General features: G+C 31.7%; 1 protein-coding gene across 1 annotated transcript; it reads right to left on the bottom strand.

Annotated features, from left to right (window-relative positions):
* Positions 1-979: 979 nt before the first annotated feature.
* LOC111697020 (uncharacterized) lies at positions 980-14282 on the bottom strand. The gene is made up of 11 exons (XM_023466887.1): positions 14126-14282; positions 11821-11912; positions 6983-7050; positions 6189-6241; positions 5941-5960; positions 4910-4983; positions 4574-4626; positions 3459-3514; positions 2755-2849; positions 2454-2550; positions 980-1665 (listed from the first exon to the last, which is right to left on the bottom strand). The coding sequence occupies exons 1-11, from the start codon at positions 14196-14198 to the stop codon at positions 1408-1410; spliced, it is 939 nt and encodes a 312-aa protein (XP_023322655.1). The 5' UTR covers positions 14199-14282; the 3' UTR covers positions 980-1407.
* Positions 14283-16788: the final 2506 nt, after the last annotated feature.

The raw sequence follows: 16788 nt of genomic DNA on the forward strand, positions 1-16788 counted from the left end.
TGGCTCGGATGAGAAATAGTTGTGGCTGGCCTTCCTCCCCTCGCTGAAACACTGCAACCTAAAAGGAAGGAGATGTTTAAATTCATGGAACATTACTAGTCTGACTTTGTGACCTCGTAGCTTCAATAGATTTGATTTTACGCACAATTCTGAGAAAAGATCCGGTTACATATGAGAAATGCAAAACGGACGTCTTAAAAGATCTTCAATAGAAGAAGTTTTGATTAAAACCATGAAATCTCAATCTTTCATGTCTCTAATTTACGTTAGTTTAACTTGATATATATATATTATATATAGCTAGTATTTAGTAGCTAGTAGCTAGTAGCTAGTAGCTAGTATTTATTAAAACATAACGTTACTATTTCATTTTTAAATCGGTGTCGCATTTGCAATTTTTCGATTTTATTGGAATGATTCAGTTTTCTTATAGAAATAATATTTGGTTTCTACATTTTTTCTTTTACATTCATAAATACTTTTAATTAAAAAAGTTTAAAATAATTAAAGGCATTCAGTCAGTGTCGTAGCCCTTAGATATTTCAAACTATGAATTTTGTTGGATCAAATATTGAAGATATTAGGGATTAGAAAATTTGAGAAAATTTGAATAGAAATACTTGAAGCAAAGACTGTATAAAAGTTTTTGTTTTTTGCCTCAATTAATCTATTTCAGCATACAATCATTCGATCTAATAGAGTGTTTAGTTCTTTAAATCGATTTTAGCATTATTAAGGTATAAAAGAGTAAATTTCAGGAATGTAGAGACAATTTTTACATCCGACTTACCATTTATAGAGTTTCTGATTAACAATCGTACTCTTAAGAGATATTTCTGAATATAATTTTCAACTTGGCGACTTTATAGATTTTTGTTGGTGAGATAAAGGTTTACAGGACCTGTCCCTTTAACAGTTATCATCTATTATAAAATAATGGGATATGAAGTAAATAAAACGTAGAATAATTCTTGTCTCGTAGTTTTTATCGACATTTATTGGTACATTTACACTCAGACAATATTTATTCTATCTTTAAATATCATTTTTATGTATTTTCATTGGTTCTCTCTGATAAGTATACAATACGCACAACTAAAACTTGCTTCCAACCTTGAAAGTCGATAAGTTTCTTTTCGAAGCAGTTTAGCTTTCAACATTTTTTTGCTTTATGTTTACAAATTTAAACATGATAAAATTTTGAACAAAAAATTTGAAATTTTTTCAGTTTTCGGTGCAATGATTAGAGTGAAGTTAGGATCTTTTTTTTACAGATTCTGAAAGGTCATTCGAATATTTTGTAAATAAAATGAACTTTTTTTTAGAATATTTTTGATAATATTTACTTTCTTATTAAATGTGTAAAGTGTTTTTCATATTCTGTAAATAAAAAACTTCACTAGAATATTATTTAACTCCACCAGGATTTATAGACGGGTTTGTGTTGCTCCGGGTGGTTTCATCTGTATGTACCAGAGATGCTTGAGCAGAGGTTTCCATTCTCTCCGGATCCGAGGTAGATACAGGGTTCTGTAAACCCTCTGCAGGCTCAACTGGGTCTGAGAGTTGAAGTAAAGAGTTAACTGCTTGATCTAAACTATCTGAGTTGTCAAGAACTTCAAGCACTACTTCCTCCTCCAGCTCCGGAAACATGGATAGCAAAATCTAAAAAAACACGACTTTGATCTTCATTTTCTAATCTTTCTGGATACAAATCAGAGAATTAGTTTAGAAGGGTTTTCAATGCCTCTATAAATTACCACTCCTACAAAAAAAGAAAGTAATTAATCTAAAAAAGTCTTCCCTTTATTAGAGTTGATAAAGAGTTCTATTTTAAAATATTATTTCCCCTTTTCCTCTACTGAAAAGGCTAATATTCTATAAACAAAAAATGTAATTTTCTCAACCGATTGACTGAGAATAAACGATGTGCCACGTTATATGTAAACTTATGATCAGAGATCAGAACTTCTATATTATAATTCTTTCTTCGTATCTTTTGTAATTCGATGGATAAAGTTTATCTTTTTTTAATTTATAAATTTTGGCCAATCATAAGCGAAAATAGCTTCAGAAGGTTCAGAATCCAACCATAGATAAGGTTTACCTGCTCCTCTGTAGGACGGAGATGAAAGTTTACCTGCTCCTCTTCAGATCCCTCGGACGGAAAAGAAGGTTCAGAATCCAACTATAGATAAGATTTACCTGCTCCTCTCTAAGACGGAGAAGAAGGTTCAGAATCCATCCATAGATAAAGTTTACCTGCTCCTCTCTAGGACGGAGAAGAAAGTTTACCTGATCCTCTTCAGATCCCTCGGACGGAGAAGAAGGTTCAGAATCCAACCATAGATAAGTTTTACCTGCTCCTCTCTAGGACGGAGAAGAAGGTTTGGAATTAAACCATAGATGAGCTGGTTTACCTGCTCCTCTCTAGGACGGAGATGAACGTTTACCTGCTCCTCTTCAGATCCCTCGGATGGCGAAGAAGGTCCAGAATCAGAGTCAAAATCAGACTCAAACAATCTTTCCTCAAATCTTTTCTTTTCTTCACTAGAAAATCAAAAATATTTTTAGATTGTCAACAACGGTTTACAATGATAACAACTAAGTGATATTCTTGTTTTTCTTTCTGAAAATTTGTTCGTATCCGCAAAATTAAAAAAAAAATTGAACATTTAAAAGGACCATAATTGATGAACTTACTTTCATAAAATATTATTTTGTTTTCCTACCTGTAGAATTTTGTTTTCCTACCTGTAGAATTTTGAGATGACCCATCCTTCTACAGCTACAAAAACCAGAAAGGATATTAAAACAATCAATTCACTTGTATACAAAATTACTCCTTCCTTTCAGACATATATTCTTTTTTCTTCTTTCATGATTTCATGACATGACTTAATTTGATTACAGGGGTGGGCATCATCTTCCGGTTCGTTTATTAAACAGTCAAGGTTTTTATACTGTTGAGAGACTTTACACGAATTTAAGATTTCCATTCTGAAATAGTCTGCTCGACATGTTTGCTTTTTTACACTTTTCAAAAATTTTGCTCCAACCAAAGATATCAACCAAAAAAAACTTTTCAAAACGATTATTGATCTTTGTCCACAAACTTAATTTGTCTAATCCCTGCATCTTTGCAACCTTTTGCTCTACAGTGTACATACAGTGTACATACAGTGTACATACAAAGGTTTACATCATCAGATTGTAAAGATATAGGGATTAGACAATTTGAGTTTGTGACAAAAACTCAGTTCCTTTGTGGAAAGAACTCAGTTCCTTTGAATTATATTAAAATTTAAAATGTATAATTAGATACTTTGAAGGAAAATTCAACTTACTCGATGTTTTTTTACTCTGACCTTTACAGGAAACGAGAATTGAAACCTGAATTAGATAAAACAGGGGGAGGGGGGGGGGGGCGTTACCCATGAATATAAAGAATATATTTCCTTGTATGCTAATAAAATCATTGTCATAATTAATATCTCAAGCATGCTTAATGCTCCTTAACATAATACACCGTTTTTATGGGAAGAAGATCATGATTTTAAAACGTTTTAAATAATGTTCATAAAGGGTTACCCATAAAGGATGAGACTTCAGAGACGACTGAAAGGAATTTAAACAGTCTTTTTTCTTATATTTTTGATTCTCTGCAACTGTGAACTGTCCAATCAGTAAAAAATACATATCAAGACAATATTTAAGACAGAAGGCCTAATTTAACCTTGGTATCGTCACATTCTAAAAGTGTCAGGTCGTCTTTACAGTCTTATTCTTTGTGGATAACCCTGTATATGTTGATACAAAGTTTCTCTTAACAACCATTTCAAAGAATAATGTTGATTATAAAAGTCGATTTTAATAGGATTTATTTTAAATAGTTACTCAGGTAAAAGCAAAATGTTTTTTTCAAGCTGCTTAGTTATAAATCCTTGGGGAAAGTTTGATGTCAAGATTTTCACTTATAATCATTCTTACTTATACTTACTAAACTTATTAAGAACTCCAAGATATATTAAAAATTATTTCCAATTGCTTTGTTTCATTTCCTTTTTATCTAAAACATTAAAATATAATGTGGAAAAGAGGGGAATATTAAAATATATTGTGGAAAAGAGGGGGATATTAAAATATATTGTGGAAAAGAGGGGAATATTAAAATATATTGTGGAAAAGAGGGGAATATTAAAATATATTGTGGAAAAGACGGGAATATTAAAATATATTGTGGAAAAGAGGGAGATATTAAAATATATTGTGGAAAAGAGGGGGATATTAAAATATAATGTGAAAAAGAGGGGAATATTAAAATATATTGTGGAAAAGAGGGGGATATCAAAATATATTGTGGAAAAGAGGGGGATATTAAAATATATTGTGGAAAAGAGGGGGATATTAAAATATATTGTGGAAAAGAGGGGGATATTAAAATATATTGTGGAAAAGAGGGGGATATTAAAATATATTGTGGAAAAGAGGGGGATATTAAAATATATTGTGGAAAAGAGGGGGATATTAAAAAATAAAACACATTTTTTCAGTAATTTTAACTAGTGTATTCCTTCAAGAAATATCAATGGAGTTGGATGACAACACCAGCAGGAACAACAATCCCTAAACATTAAACAATCCCTAAACATTAACTAATCCTTAAGCATTAAACAATCCCTAAACATTAAACAATCCCTAAACATTAAACAATCCCTAAACATTAAACAATCCCTAAACATTAAACAATCCCTAAACATTAAACAATCCCTAAACATTTATCAATTCCTAAACATTAAACAATCCCTAAACATTTATCAATCCCTAAACATTTATCAATCCCTAAAGATTTAGCAATCCCTAATAGCTGAGGAATTAATGAATCCCAAAAGAAAAAAAGTCTATTAACCTGTTAAGAATTATAGCCATTAAAGAAAATAATGATGATGCTGTATTTAATAATGCACAGGTGAGAATAAACACCTACAGGTAAACATGCAGTACACTGTACACTATAAACTGTACACTGTAAACTGTACAGTGTACCTGCATAGAATCTTGTCTAGTATCTAGTATCCAGTATCTAGTATCTAATATCTAGTATCAAGTATCTAGTATCAAGTATCTAGTATCTAGTATCTAGTATCTAGTATCTAGTATCTAGTATCAAGTATCTAGTCAAATATCAAGTATCTAGTATCTAGTATCAAATATCAAGTATCTAGTATCTAGTATCTAGTATCTAGTATCTAGTATCTAGTGTCTAGTGTCTAATATGTAGTATCTAGTATCAAATATCTAGTATCAAATATCTAGTATCTAGTATCTAGTATCTAGTATCTAGTATCTAGTATCTAGTATCTAGTATCTAGGATCTAGTATCTAGTATCAAATATCTAGTATCTAGTATCAAATATCTAGTATCTAGTATCTGGTATCTAGTATCTAGTATCTAGTATCTAGTATCAAGTATCTAGAACTAGATAATCAGTAGATAACAATATAACTAAACTGCAGAATAGGTTGTAAGACAGATTATCTGGATAAAAAGGTTGGACTAGAAGAAAGAAGGCTGAAACCAGAGAACGAAACTATTGTGTTTGATCTCCACTTGAGTTTAGGATTCCCAGGCAATTAGCCGGTGATCTACTCGTAGATAGCTAAACCATAGCCGTAGAATTCTCTTCCAAGGAGCAATGCTGTTCTCGGTGGGTTTAATGCTTAAAGTAATTAGTCTTTATAGTTTTTCCAGTAGATCGCCGCTAAATTCTCCTAGGCTTAGCTAGATTTTCAAAACAAAAATTCCGTCTCTGGTTCATTTAATTATATAGAAATAGCAGACTTTACATGTCCTTAGATTTTGTAAGCTGGCAAAATAAATCATTTACGCGAAATAATGAAACATTAATGAAGATGCTCAAACAATGACTATGCATGTTCCTTCAGTATCTGAAAGGTTTCTAAAATACAAAATATCTCCGAAATTTGAAATGAAAAGATCTAGGATAGTTCTTGATTTTGTAAAGATCTTGTATTGGATGTTTTCGATTTTTCCCCAGTTAGTATTTTTCGATCCGTTCCTCTAATTCTATTTAAAAATATATTTTCCTCAGTAAATGGTATTTTGGTGCAATTAATGTTGAAAAGAAATAATCATGTTCTCAGCTCAGCCTGGAGATATTTAGTTCCTGAACTGTACCAAGAGCCCACATCTTTCATTATAATCCAGTATAATCCATACCTAGAGTAAACCTTGAATAAACCAGAACTAAACCTAGAGTAAACCCAAAGAAAGCCTAGAGTAAACCTTGAGTAAAACCGAATTAAATCTAGAGTAAACTCTAAGTAAACCTAGAGAAAACAGAGAACAGGTCTAGCGTAAACTTAGAGTAAACCAGAAGTAAACCTAGAGTAAACATAAAGTAAACTTAGAGTAAACCTAAAGTAAACTTAGAGTAAACCTAAAGTAAACTTAGAGTAACGCATAATGAACCTGGATTAAAGTTAGAGTAAACTCTAAGTAAACCTAGAGTAAACCTAGAGTAAACCTAGAATAAACCTATGCATGTAAACTTAGAGTAAACCTACAGTAAACCTAGAGTAAACCTAGAGTAAACCTGAAGTAAATTTAGAGTAAACCTGAAGTAAATTTAGTGTAAACCTAGAGTAAACCTAGAGTAAACCTAGAGTAAACTTTAAGTAAATCTAGAATTAACCTAGAGTATACCTAGAGTAAACCTAGAGTAAACCTAGAATAAACCTAGAGTAAACCTGAAGTAAACTTAGACTAAGCCTAGAGTAAACCTAGAGTAACCTATAGTAAACCTTGAGTAAACCTAGAGTAAACTTAAAGAAAACCTAGAGTAAACCTGGACGCCTTTTACTGAAAAAGTAAAAAAGCAAAAATCTTTATTTATTTTTGACACTTTATTAATAATTTACTCTGTGTTTTTATCTGAAAGGTTCTATTAATGATAATTACCCTAGGAGTGGTTCCTTAAACTCCGGGATAGTTTTATATCTCTGCTCTTCCAGGTTATATAACTCATCCTGAATTAAGCATAATGGATATTGTAGATATTACTCATGGTGACAGGGCAGGTAAAATAAATATGTTGTCCGAAGGGATTTTTCATTATTTCTTAAAGGGAGTGTTCGCGAAAAATGAAAGGGGGTATAGACTTAATGCGATAAAAAAGCGCTTTTGACCGCTACTAATCTTACTTCTATCTGTTGCGTCTATAGGGAGAAAATTGTTAAAGACGTCTCATGCCGAATTCTTAGCGTCTATACAAATTGAGAAAATTGCAACTTACGACTTAGACTGTAAAAAAATCAATTTAATTTCCAACAAATCATTCAGATATTACAACCTATAGTCATCGATTATCTTTCACTACATTTGTATATAGTTTATATTTTATAATTTTATAATTTTATTTCTCTTCGCAGCACTCACATTTTTCGAAATCCGTTAAAAACGTTTTCTAAAAAAAATATAAAGAAATTAATTAAAATTTTTTATAAAATACAAATGGAATATTAAAATATATTGTGGAAAAGAGGGAGATATNAGGTGTAAATAGGTAAACAATCCCTAATAGGAATATTATGTGTTTAGGTGTAAATAGGTAAACAATCCATGATAGGAATATTATGTGTTTAGGTGTAAATAGGTAAACAATCCATGATAGGAATATTATATGTTTAGGTGTAAATAGGTAAACAATCCATGATAAGAATATTATGTGTTTAGGTGTAAAAAGGTAAACAATCCATATTAACAATTAAGTTACAATTACAAAATTTTATTATGTTTGGCACAAAAAACAAAGATTTTAGTTGTCATCTGTCTCATCTGTTTAATCTACTGGTGAGGTATAGATATCATCCTATCTGTCTAATCAGTGGTGGTTGATATGTACTTGTGTGCTCCAGCTTTCATCCTATTTGTCTTATCTGTGATAAATGTTTGTACTTATGTACTTTAGTTCTCCTCCTATCTATCTAATCTATGGTAGTTGTATATGTACTTGTGTATTATAGTTCTCCTCCTATCTATCTAATCTATGGTAGTTGCATGTGTACTTGTGTACTATAGTTCTCCTCCTATCTATCTAATCTATGGTGATTTTATGTACTTGTGTACAATAGTTCTACTCCTATCTATTTAATCTATGGTAGCAGTATGTACTTGTGTACTATGGTTCTCCTCCTATCTGTTTAATCCATGGTAGGAGTATGTACTTGTGTACTATGGTTCTCCTCCTATCCGTTTAATCTATGGTAGCAGTATGTACTTGTGTACAATAGTTCTACTCCTATCTATTTATTCTATGGTAGCAGTATGTACTTGTGTGCTATGGTTCTCCTCCTATCTATCTAATCTATGGTGATTGTATGTACAATAGTTCTACTCCTATCTGTTTAATCTATGGTAGCAGTATGTACTTGTGTACTTTAGTTGTCCTCCTATCTATTTAATCTATTGTAGCAGTATGTACTTGTGTACTATGGTTCTCCTCCTATCTTTCTAATCTTACTTATGTTACAAAAATTCTCCTCCTATCTGTCTAATCAATTGGGGATGTATGTACTTGTGTACTTAAGTTCTCCTGCTATCTATCTAATCTATGGAGTATGCATGTATTTGTGTACAAAATTTCTCCTCCTATCTGTCTAATCTATGGAAGATGTATGTACTATGTACTGGTATGGAGTGTGAAGATTTATTGAGGAGAAAATTGATAAAAAAAATTGGTCTCCAACAATATATTTTAAAATATGTCCAAAAAGTTTAAATAAAAAGAAAATAACATGTCATCCATAAACATTCTTCAAAAATTCTTTTAACTTTTATCATCCATTTTTGCAGAAAATTATCATATGTAACCAGAAACAACCCAAGCAGATTTTTATAGCGTCACTAATCTGTCACTTTTGTAGGGAAACCACAGTTAAATAAACATTATGCCATCTTTCCATAGAGGGAAACTTGAAATTACGCTTATAGTCCTCTGTTTGATGAAATTCTATCAGTGTGTCCATCAGGTTGGGAGTTATGTAACTTTACAGGATATAAAGCTGGATAATATGACTAGACTAGGATATAAAGATGTTTATTATGGCTAGACTAGGATACACTGATGGATAGTATGTCTAGACTAGGATACAAAGGTTGATAATATGTCTAGACTAGGATACAAAGATAATATTATGGCTAGACTAGGATACAAAGATGGATAATATGGCTAGACTAGGAAACAAAGATGAATAATATGACTAGACTAGGATACAATGATGGATAATATGGCTAGACTAGGATACATAGATGGATAATATGGCTACACTAGGATACATAGATGGATCATATAGCTAGACTAGGATACACTGATGGATAATATGGCTAGACTAGGATACAAAGATGGATAATATGGCTACACTAGGATACATAGATGGATCATATAGCTAGACTAGGATACACTGATGGATAATATGGCTAGACTAGGATACAAAGATGGATAATATTGCTTGACCAGGATACAAAGATGGATATTATGGCTAGACTAGGATACAGTGATGGATAATATGACTAGACTAGGATATAAAGATGGATAATATGGCTAGACTAGGATACAATGATGGATAATATGACTAGACTAGGATACAGGGATAGATTATATGGCTAGACTAGGATATAAAGATGGATATTTTGGCTAGACTATGATATAAAGATGGATATTATGGCTAGACTAGGATATAAAGATGAATAAATATGAATAAACTAGGATGCAAAATTGGATAATATGGTAAGAATAGGATACAAAGATGGATCATATGCATAGAGAATAGAATATATAGAGAGGAATTTACTGGAAAAAAGTGTAAAACGGCCATTTTGTTGTACTGTTTCCATACTGCAGGTGTAATAATAGTATGGCTAGACTAGAATACAAAGATGGCTTATATAGCGGAACTAGGATACAAAGATGGGTATTATGGCTAGACTAGGATACAAAGATGGATAATATGGCTAGACTGGAATACGAAAAAGGATAATATGACTAGACTATGATACAAAGATGGATCATATGGCTAGAATATGATACAAAGATGGATCATATGGCTAGACTAGGATACAGAGATGGATAATATTGCAGGACTAGGATACAAAGATGGATCATATGGCTAGACTAGGATACAAAGATGGGTATTATGGCTAGACTAGGATACAAAGATGGGTATTATTACTAGACTAGGATACAAAGAAAGTTAATATGGTTGGACTAGGATACAAAGATGGATAATATGGCTAGACAAGGATACAAGAATGGATAATATGACAAGACTAGGATACAATGATGGATAATATGACTAGGCTAGGATACAAATATTGATAATATGGCTAGCCGCTAGACTAGGATAATAGATGGATCATATGGCTAGACTAGGATACAAAGATGGGTAATATGGCTAGACTAGGATAGAAAGAAAGATAATATGGTTAAACTAGGATGCAAATATGGATCATATGGCTAGACTAGGATACAAAGATGGGTAATATAGCTAGACTAGGATAGAAAGAAAGAAAATATGGTTAGACTAGGATACAAAGATGAATGATATGGCTAGACTAGGATACAAAAATGGATAATATGGCTAGACTAGGATACAAAGATGGATAATATGAATAAACTAGGATATAAAGATGACTGATATGGCTAGACTAGGTTACAAAGATGGATAAAATGAATAAACTAGGATGCCAAGAAAGATAAAATTGTAAGACTAGGATAATAAGATGGACAATATGGCTAGAATAGGATACAAAGATGGATCATATGGCTAGACTAGGTTACAAAGATGGATAAAATGAATAAACTAGGATGCAAAAAAACATAAAATTGTTAGACTAGGATACAGGGATGGATAATATGGCTAGACTGGGGATTAAAGAATGAAAACAAATATAAAAATAAGCTTTTAGTTTCTTATTCTTTTATTGCGATTGTTTGTAATTGATTAGGGTTGTTTGCGGATAAACACATGAGTTCCGGTTAGATGCATAAATACTGCAGAGGACAACAAGGATTAGGACAGAAAGGAAACAGGACTAGGACAAGAAGGAGACAGGATTAGGACAAGAAGGAGATAGGACTAGGACAAGAAGGATTTTGACAAGAAGGAGACAGGACTAGGACAAGAAGGAGACAGGACTAGGACAAGAAGGATTAGGACTAGGACAAGAAGGAGACAGGACTATGACAAGAAGGATTTTGACAAGAAGGAGACAGGACTATGACAAGAAGGAGACAGGACTAGGACTAGGATAGAAGAAATGGATTAGGACAAGAAAGAGACCGAACCAGGACCAGAAGGAGATAGAACTAGGGCAAGAAGGCGACAAGACAAGGACAAAAACACTCTGAACTAACGAGAGAGAGAAGCATTCGGTTTCTTTTATTTGAAATCAAACGTGCTTTCGTCTATAACTCAACAGTCTTTAGATTTACAGATTTGTTTATTTTATACTTTTTCATTCAAAATGTATATGCCAAAAAAAGTATATAAGATAAAAGGTTAATAAATTATGTAAAAGGGGTCATATTAAGATCGAAAGTCACAGTTTTCTTAAATATTGACAGAACCGTTAAATCTACGTGAAAAGGAGACATAACAAGAACAAGAAGGAGACAAGGTCAAGAAGGAGACAGGATTAGGACAAGAAGGAGACAGGACAAGGATTAGACAGGACAAGATTAAAAAAAGGAGACAGGACTGGGACAAGAACAGGAAGAAGTCTCTTTATTCTGTATTTACCCCAGATTTTAGAAACATTTCATCTGTAGTTTCCAGCTGGGTTGTATAACTGGCATTCCGTTCATCTCCGACTATATCCAGGCTTGTACATACTAAAATATAGCAGTACAGTACATTGTGATAAGTACTTGTGAAGAATATTAATAAAATGTATTTATGCATAATGCAATAAATAAAGATAAATCTTTGAAATCATATACACTTCTGTCTTTCTATATTTGTTGCTCGTAAACTGATTTTTAAAGATTCATATTCTAAAATCATGAATTCTTAACATTTATCTTGACTTGGTAATAAGAAATGCATCCTTTTTTCTATGTACTTCAATCTTTTACGCTGTAAAGCCATGTAACCTTTAAAACTCAGACGTCTAAAAAACCTAGTAAAAACCAACTTTAAGCTAAGAGTGCCATTTCTATCGACCTTCCTTATTCAATAAAACCATGAAACCATTTCTATCGACCAATAGCATACGAAAATTGTACGTAGAATCCTTCTTTATCCAATGAAACCATCTACTGCGAGGATTAATGTTATATTTGTATAGTATTATATATATATGTTGTGCGCAAAATTGCAATTCTTTGTGATTGAGTCTAAATATCATGTATGTATAATGTATTGACACTCTACTCTAAGTTATTGTGAATAAATCATCTGACAGACAACAAGCAAGTTTTTTACTCTTGTCTTTGTAGAGTCTATAATCAAAGAGTTCCCGGTTTTTTGAATGTTGATTAATGAAAGAATGTTAAGTTATTGAAAATCAAACATTTAAAAACTATTCCAAGAGATATTAGCGTAAAACTTAGTTAAAGTTCGTAGTTAAATCTACGTAGCTCGTCTTAAATAGTTTTAAATCACTCCAAAATTCAGAAATAATTTGATTATAAAAATTATTTAAAAAGTGTTTAATTTTGACACATACTATGTCCACAAACTCTACCCCCCCCCCCTCCTCCTAACCTTATTTAAATTAACAATGCTTTCATCTTCAGACTTGTACATATTACTCACAGCAATATATTTACTAATAGTTTCATGTACATAAATTCATCTATAAGCTTGTACAAATTAAAACATATTATTTAGATTGTACATTTGTTCTTAAATATCCAGCCACGGTTGTCTTGAGAAAACCCCAAGTAAAAATAAATTAGAATATAAAATTAGCATTAGTTAAAACATATAACATATTTATATATTTGTATTCAATAACATGGTTATTTAATATCTCAAAAATATCACACTTTGTTTGGTGTTATAGTAGTTAAGAACAGTGAACATTCTTTTATCTACTCTTACTAAATATACAGTGTACAGTGTACAGTCACTGTACACATACTATAAACAATCATAAAAAAGCAAATTCTTGTTGATCCTGTTTCAGGTGTTTACACAATGATAATGAGAGAAAAACACTGTACAGTGTAACGTAAACATGGTTTTACAAAGCTTTCAAATCAAATATTTTAATTAAACGCTTTTTTGCAGTTTAATATATGCATAGAGAATAGAATATATAGATAGGAATTTACTGGAAAAAAGTGTAAAACGGCCATTTTGTTGTACTGTTTCAATACTGCAGGTGTACTTCACATATTTATGCCATATAACCTGTTGGGCCCTGAAATATCATTTTATAGAAAATCTAAAATTATTGTTAAAAGAAAACCAAATTATGAAATAGGCTGGTTTCATAATTGACCAATGATCATTTCACATAGACTCTATGCCTTCCACTTTACAAACGATGATTTTCAGTTATAATTATAAATCAAATGATGTTTTTATTCCCCTAATTCATAATAAAGTTTATTTAACAGTTTAAAAAATTCGAAATTTAAATGGATAGTCTAGGGAACATACTGTATTAATGTACTCTACTGCATATAATTTGTGAACATTTACATGATTTGTGCACTTTGGACTCCCTTTCAGGCTGAAAGGGACTGAAAAAATGCATACCGAGAGATTCTTTTAATTCCTCTCTATATATTCTATTCTCTATGAATATATGTGATGCTAGATCCTTCAGATTCTCTGTTTTATGAACGTCCACTGTACGTACATGTAAAATATAACTGTAAAGCGTACTGTAGTGTACAGGGCAGTAAAAATAGTTTTACAAAGCTTTTGATCGATCCTATATTGTACGCTTTGTTTAATATTATCAAGTCTCATTTAACGGATTCTTTTGAAGTTAACTATTTATGGTGCTAGTGCCTCGCAGATTCTTTGTTTTATGTACATGTACTGTACAGTGTACGTGTACACTGTACAGTACATGTTAAATATGTATTACCTGCGAAGTATGCGGAGAGAACGAAGTTTGTTGTTATGAATATGACTGATATTGTTTTTACTAAACTCCACATTAGACTTCTCAATAACAACTAGAGAGAGGTCTGTAGAGTAATAAAGGTAGGAATAAAATACAGGTGTGTATTAGACCCGTCTTCTCTTCACCTTATACTTATTACGGAATAGTTTTCCATTTTTAAAGGGACTGTTAAGGAAAAATGAAAGGGGGTAAAGGATGGCACCTGAGAATCTCAGGCGTTGAACGATACATATAAGACATCTATCCGATGTTCCTGTCTCGAGAAATTGATATAAAACTGTGTTAAAATTATAAGAAAATTCATACAATTTTGTATAGAAGAAGTAGGTTTAAACAGATCATATTAAGCAAATACGCTACCAATCTGAAAACGATTACATTCCACAGGAGTCTGAGAATATCCGGTTTGCTCCTATTTTAAATTTTTAAATTTTTATTTTGCATTTTTGATAGTTAAAACTGATAATAGTCCGTATAGTCCGTATTACGTCACCAGAGTCCAGAACTAAAGCCAATGTCAGTGCAGTCACATGATTTCCGTCTGAAATTAACTGAAATTAAACCTACTATATTATGAATATATCCAAACCAAATTTTTGAAAAATTAAAAGAAAAAAAAATTCTTAAAAATCTACCTCTTTTGTCAACTCTGTCAGAAGGTTTTCTTCTAGCTTTTACTTTGAATGTGTTATAGTCATAGAGAATAGAATATATAGAGAGGAATTAAAAGAATTTCTCGGTATGAATTTTTTCAGTCCCTTTCAGCCTGAAAGGGAGTTCAAAGTGTACAAATCATGTAAATGTTCACAAATTATATGCGGTAGAGTACATTAATACAGTATGTTCCCTAGACTATCCATTTCAATTTCGATTTTTTAAAGCTGTTAAATAAACTTTATAAAATGAATTATGTGAATAAAAAACATCATTTGATTTAAAGTTATAACGGAAAATCATCGTTTGTAAAGTGAAAGGCATAGAGTCTATGTGAAATGATCATTAGTCAATTATGAAACCAGCTTATTTTATAATTTGATTTTCCTTTAATATTAATTTTAGTTTTTCTATAAAATGATGTTCTAGGGCCCAAAAGGTTACATAGCACAAACATGTGAAGTACACCTGCAGTATGGAAACAGTACAACAAAATGGCCGTTTTACACTTTTTTTGAGTAAATTCCCCTCTAATATATATTCTATTCTCTATGGTTATAGTAGTCAAATTGACACACACACCCCCCCCCCCCAGCAGGATTAGGGTTAAAAATGTAAAAGGATTGTTTTAAATCTGTATAAAACCAAGAACAGATGTGATCTAAAGTTTTCTGATGGATTGTTTTAAAATGAAGAATCTCTGTCGTTTAACTAGCCTGGAGCTAAACTAGAACCAAAAGACACACAATCCTGGCACACTATTCGATCATAAGCCTGGAGATATATAAACCTTCAAACCTTTTTATATAAAAATCAAATAGATTTTTTAAAACTTCTAATGTATCCATGGAGCTACGACCTACTGAAGATTATTAACAAACTCTAAATATTAAAACTATAACTGAAATTATTCAGGGTATGACCACCATGGGATATCAAGGAGGAATTTAATTAATCCATAGCTAGGTCTGCATCAGATGGAGATGAATGCTTGATCCAAAAATTAATGTAGCAGCTCAGCAAAATGATGATTTTGTGAACTCAGAATGTTTATTCTGATTCTAAATTTTTACAGAGTCCGTTGAGAAATCTATTTTTAACATGATGCTAAAGTAAAGGGGCCAGGGGACGCTGGGGTTCCCAGGGCGTTCACCTTAGATTTTGGCCGTTAGGGTTTTCCAGAGCGAATTGAGCTGGTCAACTGGGATCTAACCTACCGGCAGTTGGCGACGAACCTTCTCATTAGGAAGTTACAAGAGCATTTTGGTGGAGAGCTGTGACTCTATCTTCTAACTTCCAACCATTAGTATCGATCTTAGTTTGTATTTTTACATTAAATAAAGTATTTATACGGTACATGGTTTAATATCGGGTAGATGAGTTTAATTTAGTTTAGCCCTTCTGGCTGGAGAAAATATATCTCCCTCTTACACTTTTTCAAATACAACATTAAAAACACAAAAGTTTTTATTTCCGGATGAACTGAACCGTTTTGTACTCTTAGATACTTCAGTTTTTACAAGTTATATTGTGAATCGAATCAAGAAAATGCCTCTCTTTAAATACAGGGTCATTTGAAATTGAGCCTGCAGCCCGTTTAATCACCAAAAATTTAATCTATTTGTGTTTCTTTTGAAATGTAATAATATTTAAAGATAGAAGAGAATCAATATCATTTTATCAAAGTAAAACCAAAACCTAACAAAAGTAAATTCTAAAATTTTGGATTTAGAAAAACTGCTGAATCTTGTTTTTTAAATTTTAATGTACGTTTGTTAATGCTTGTTTTTGTTTATTCATGTTTGTTTATGTTTGTTTATACTTGTTTACGTCCAGGTCTAAAGATTCTACCCTAGAGTAAACATGATAAGCGTTGGTTTAGAACTGGTTGTCTCCGCAAATTCTCTAGATACTCTAGTTCTATATTTACATAATTGTGAATTCTTTAATCTTCGGATTATATTCTATCT

Source organism: Eurytemora carolleeae, unplaced genomic scaffold, assembly GCF_000591075.1.
Source record: "Eurytemora carolleeae unplaced genomic scaffold, Eaff_2.0 scaffold276, whole genome shotgun sequence".
NCBI lineage: Eukaryota > Metazoa > Arthropoda > Copepoda > Calanoida > Temoridae > Eurytemora > Eurytemora carolleeae.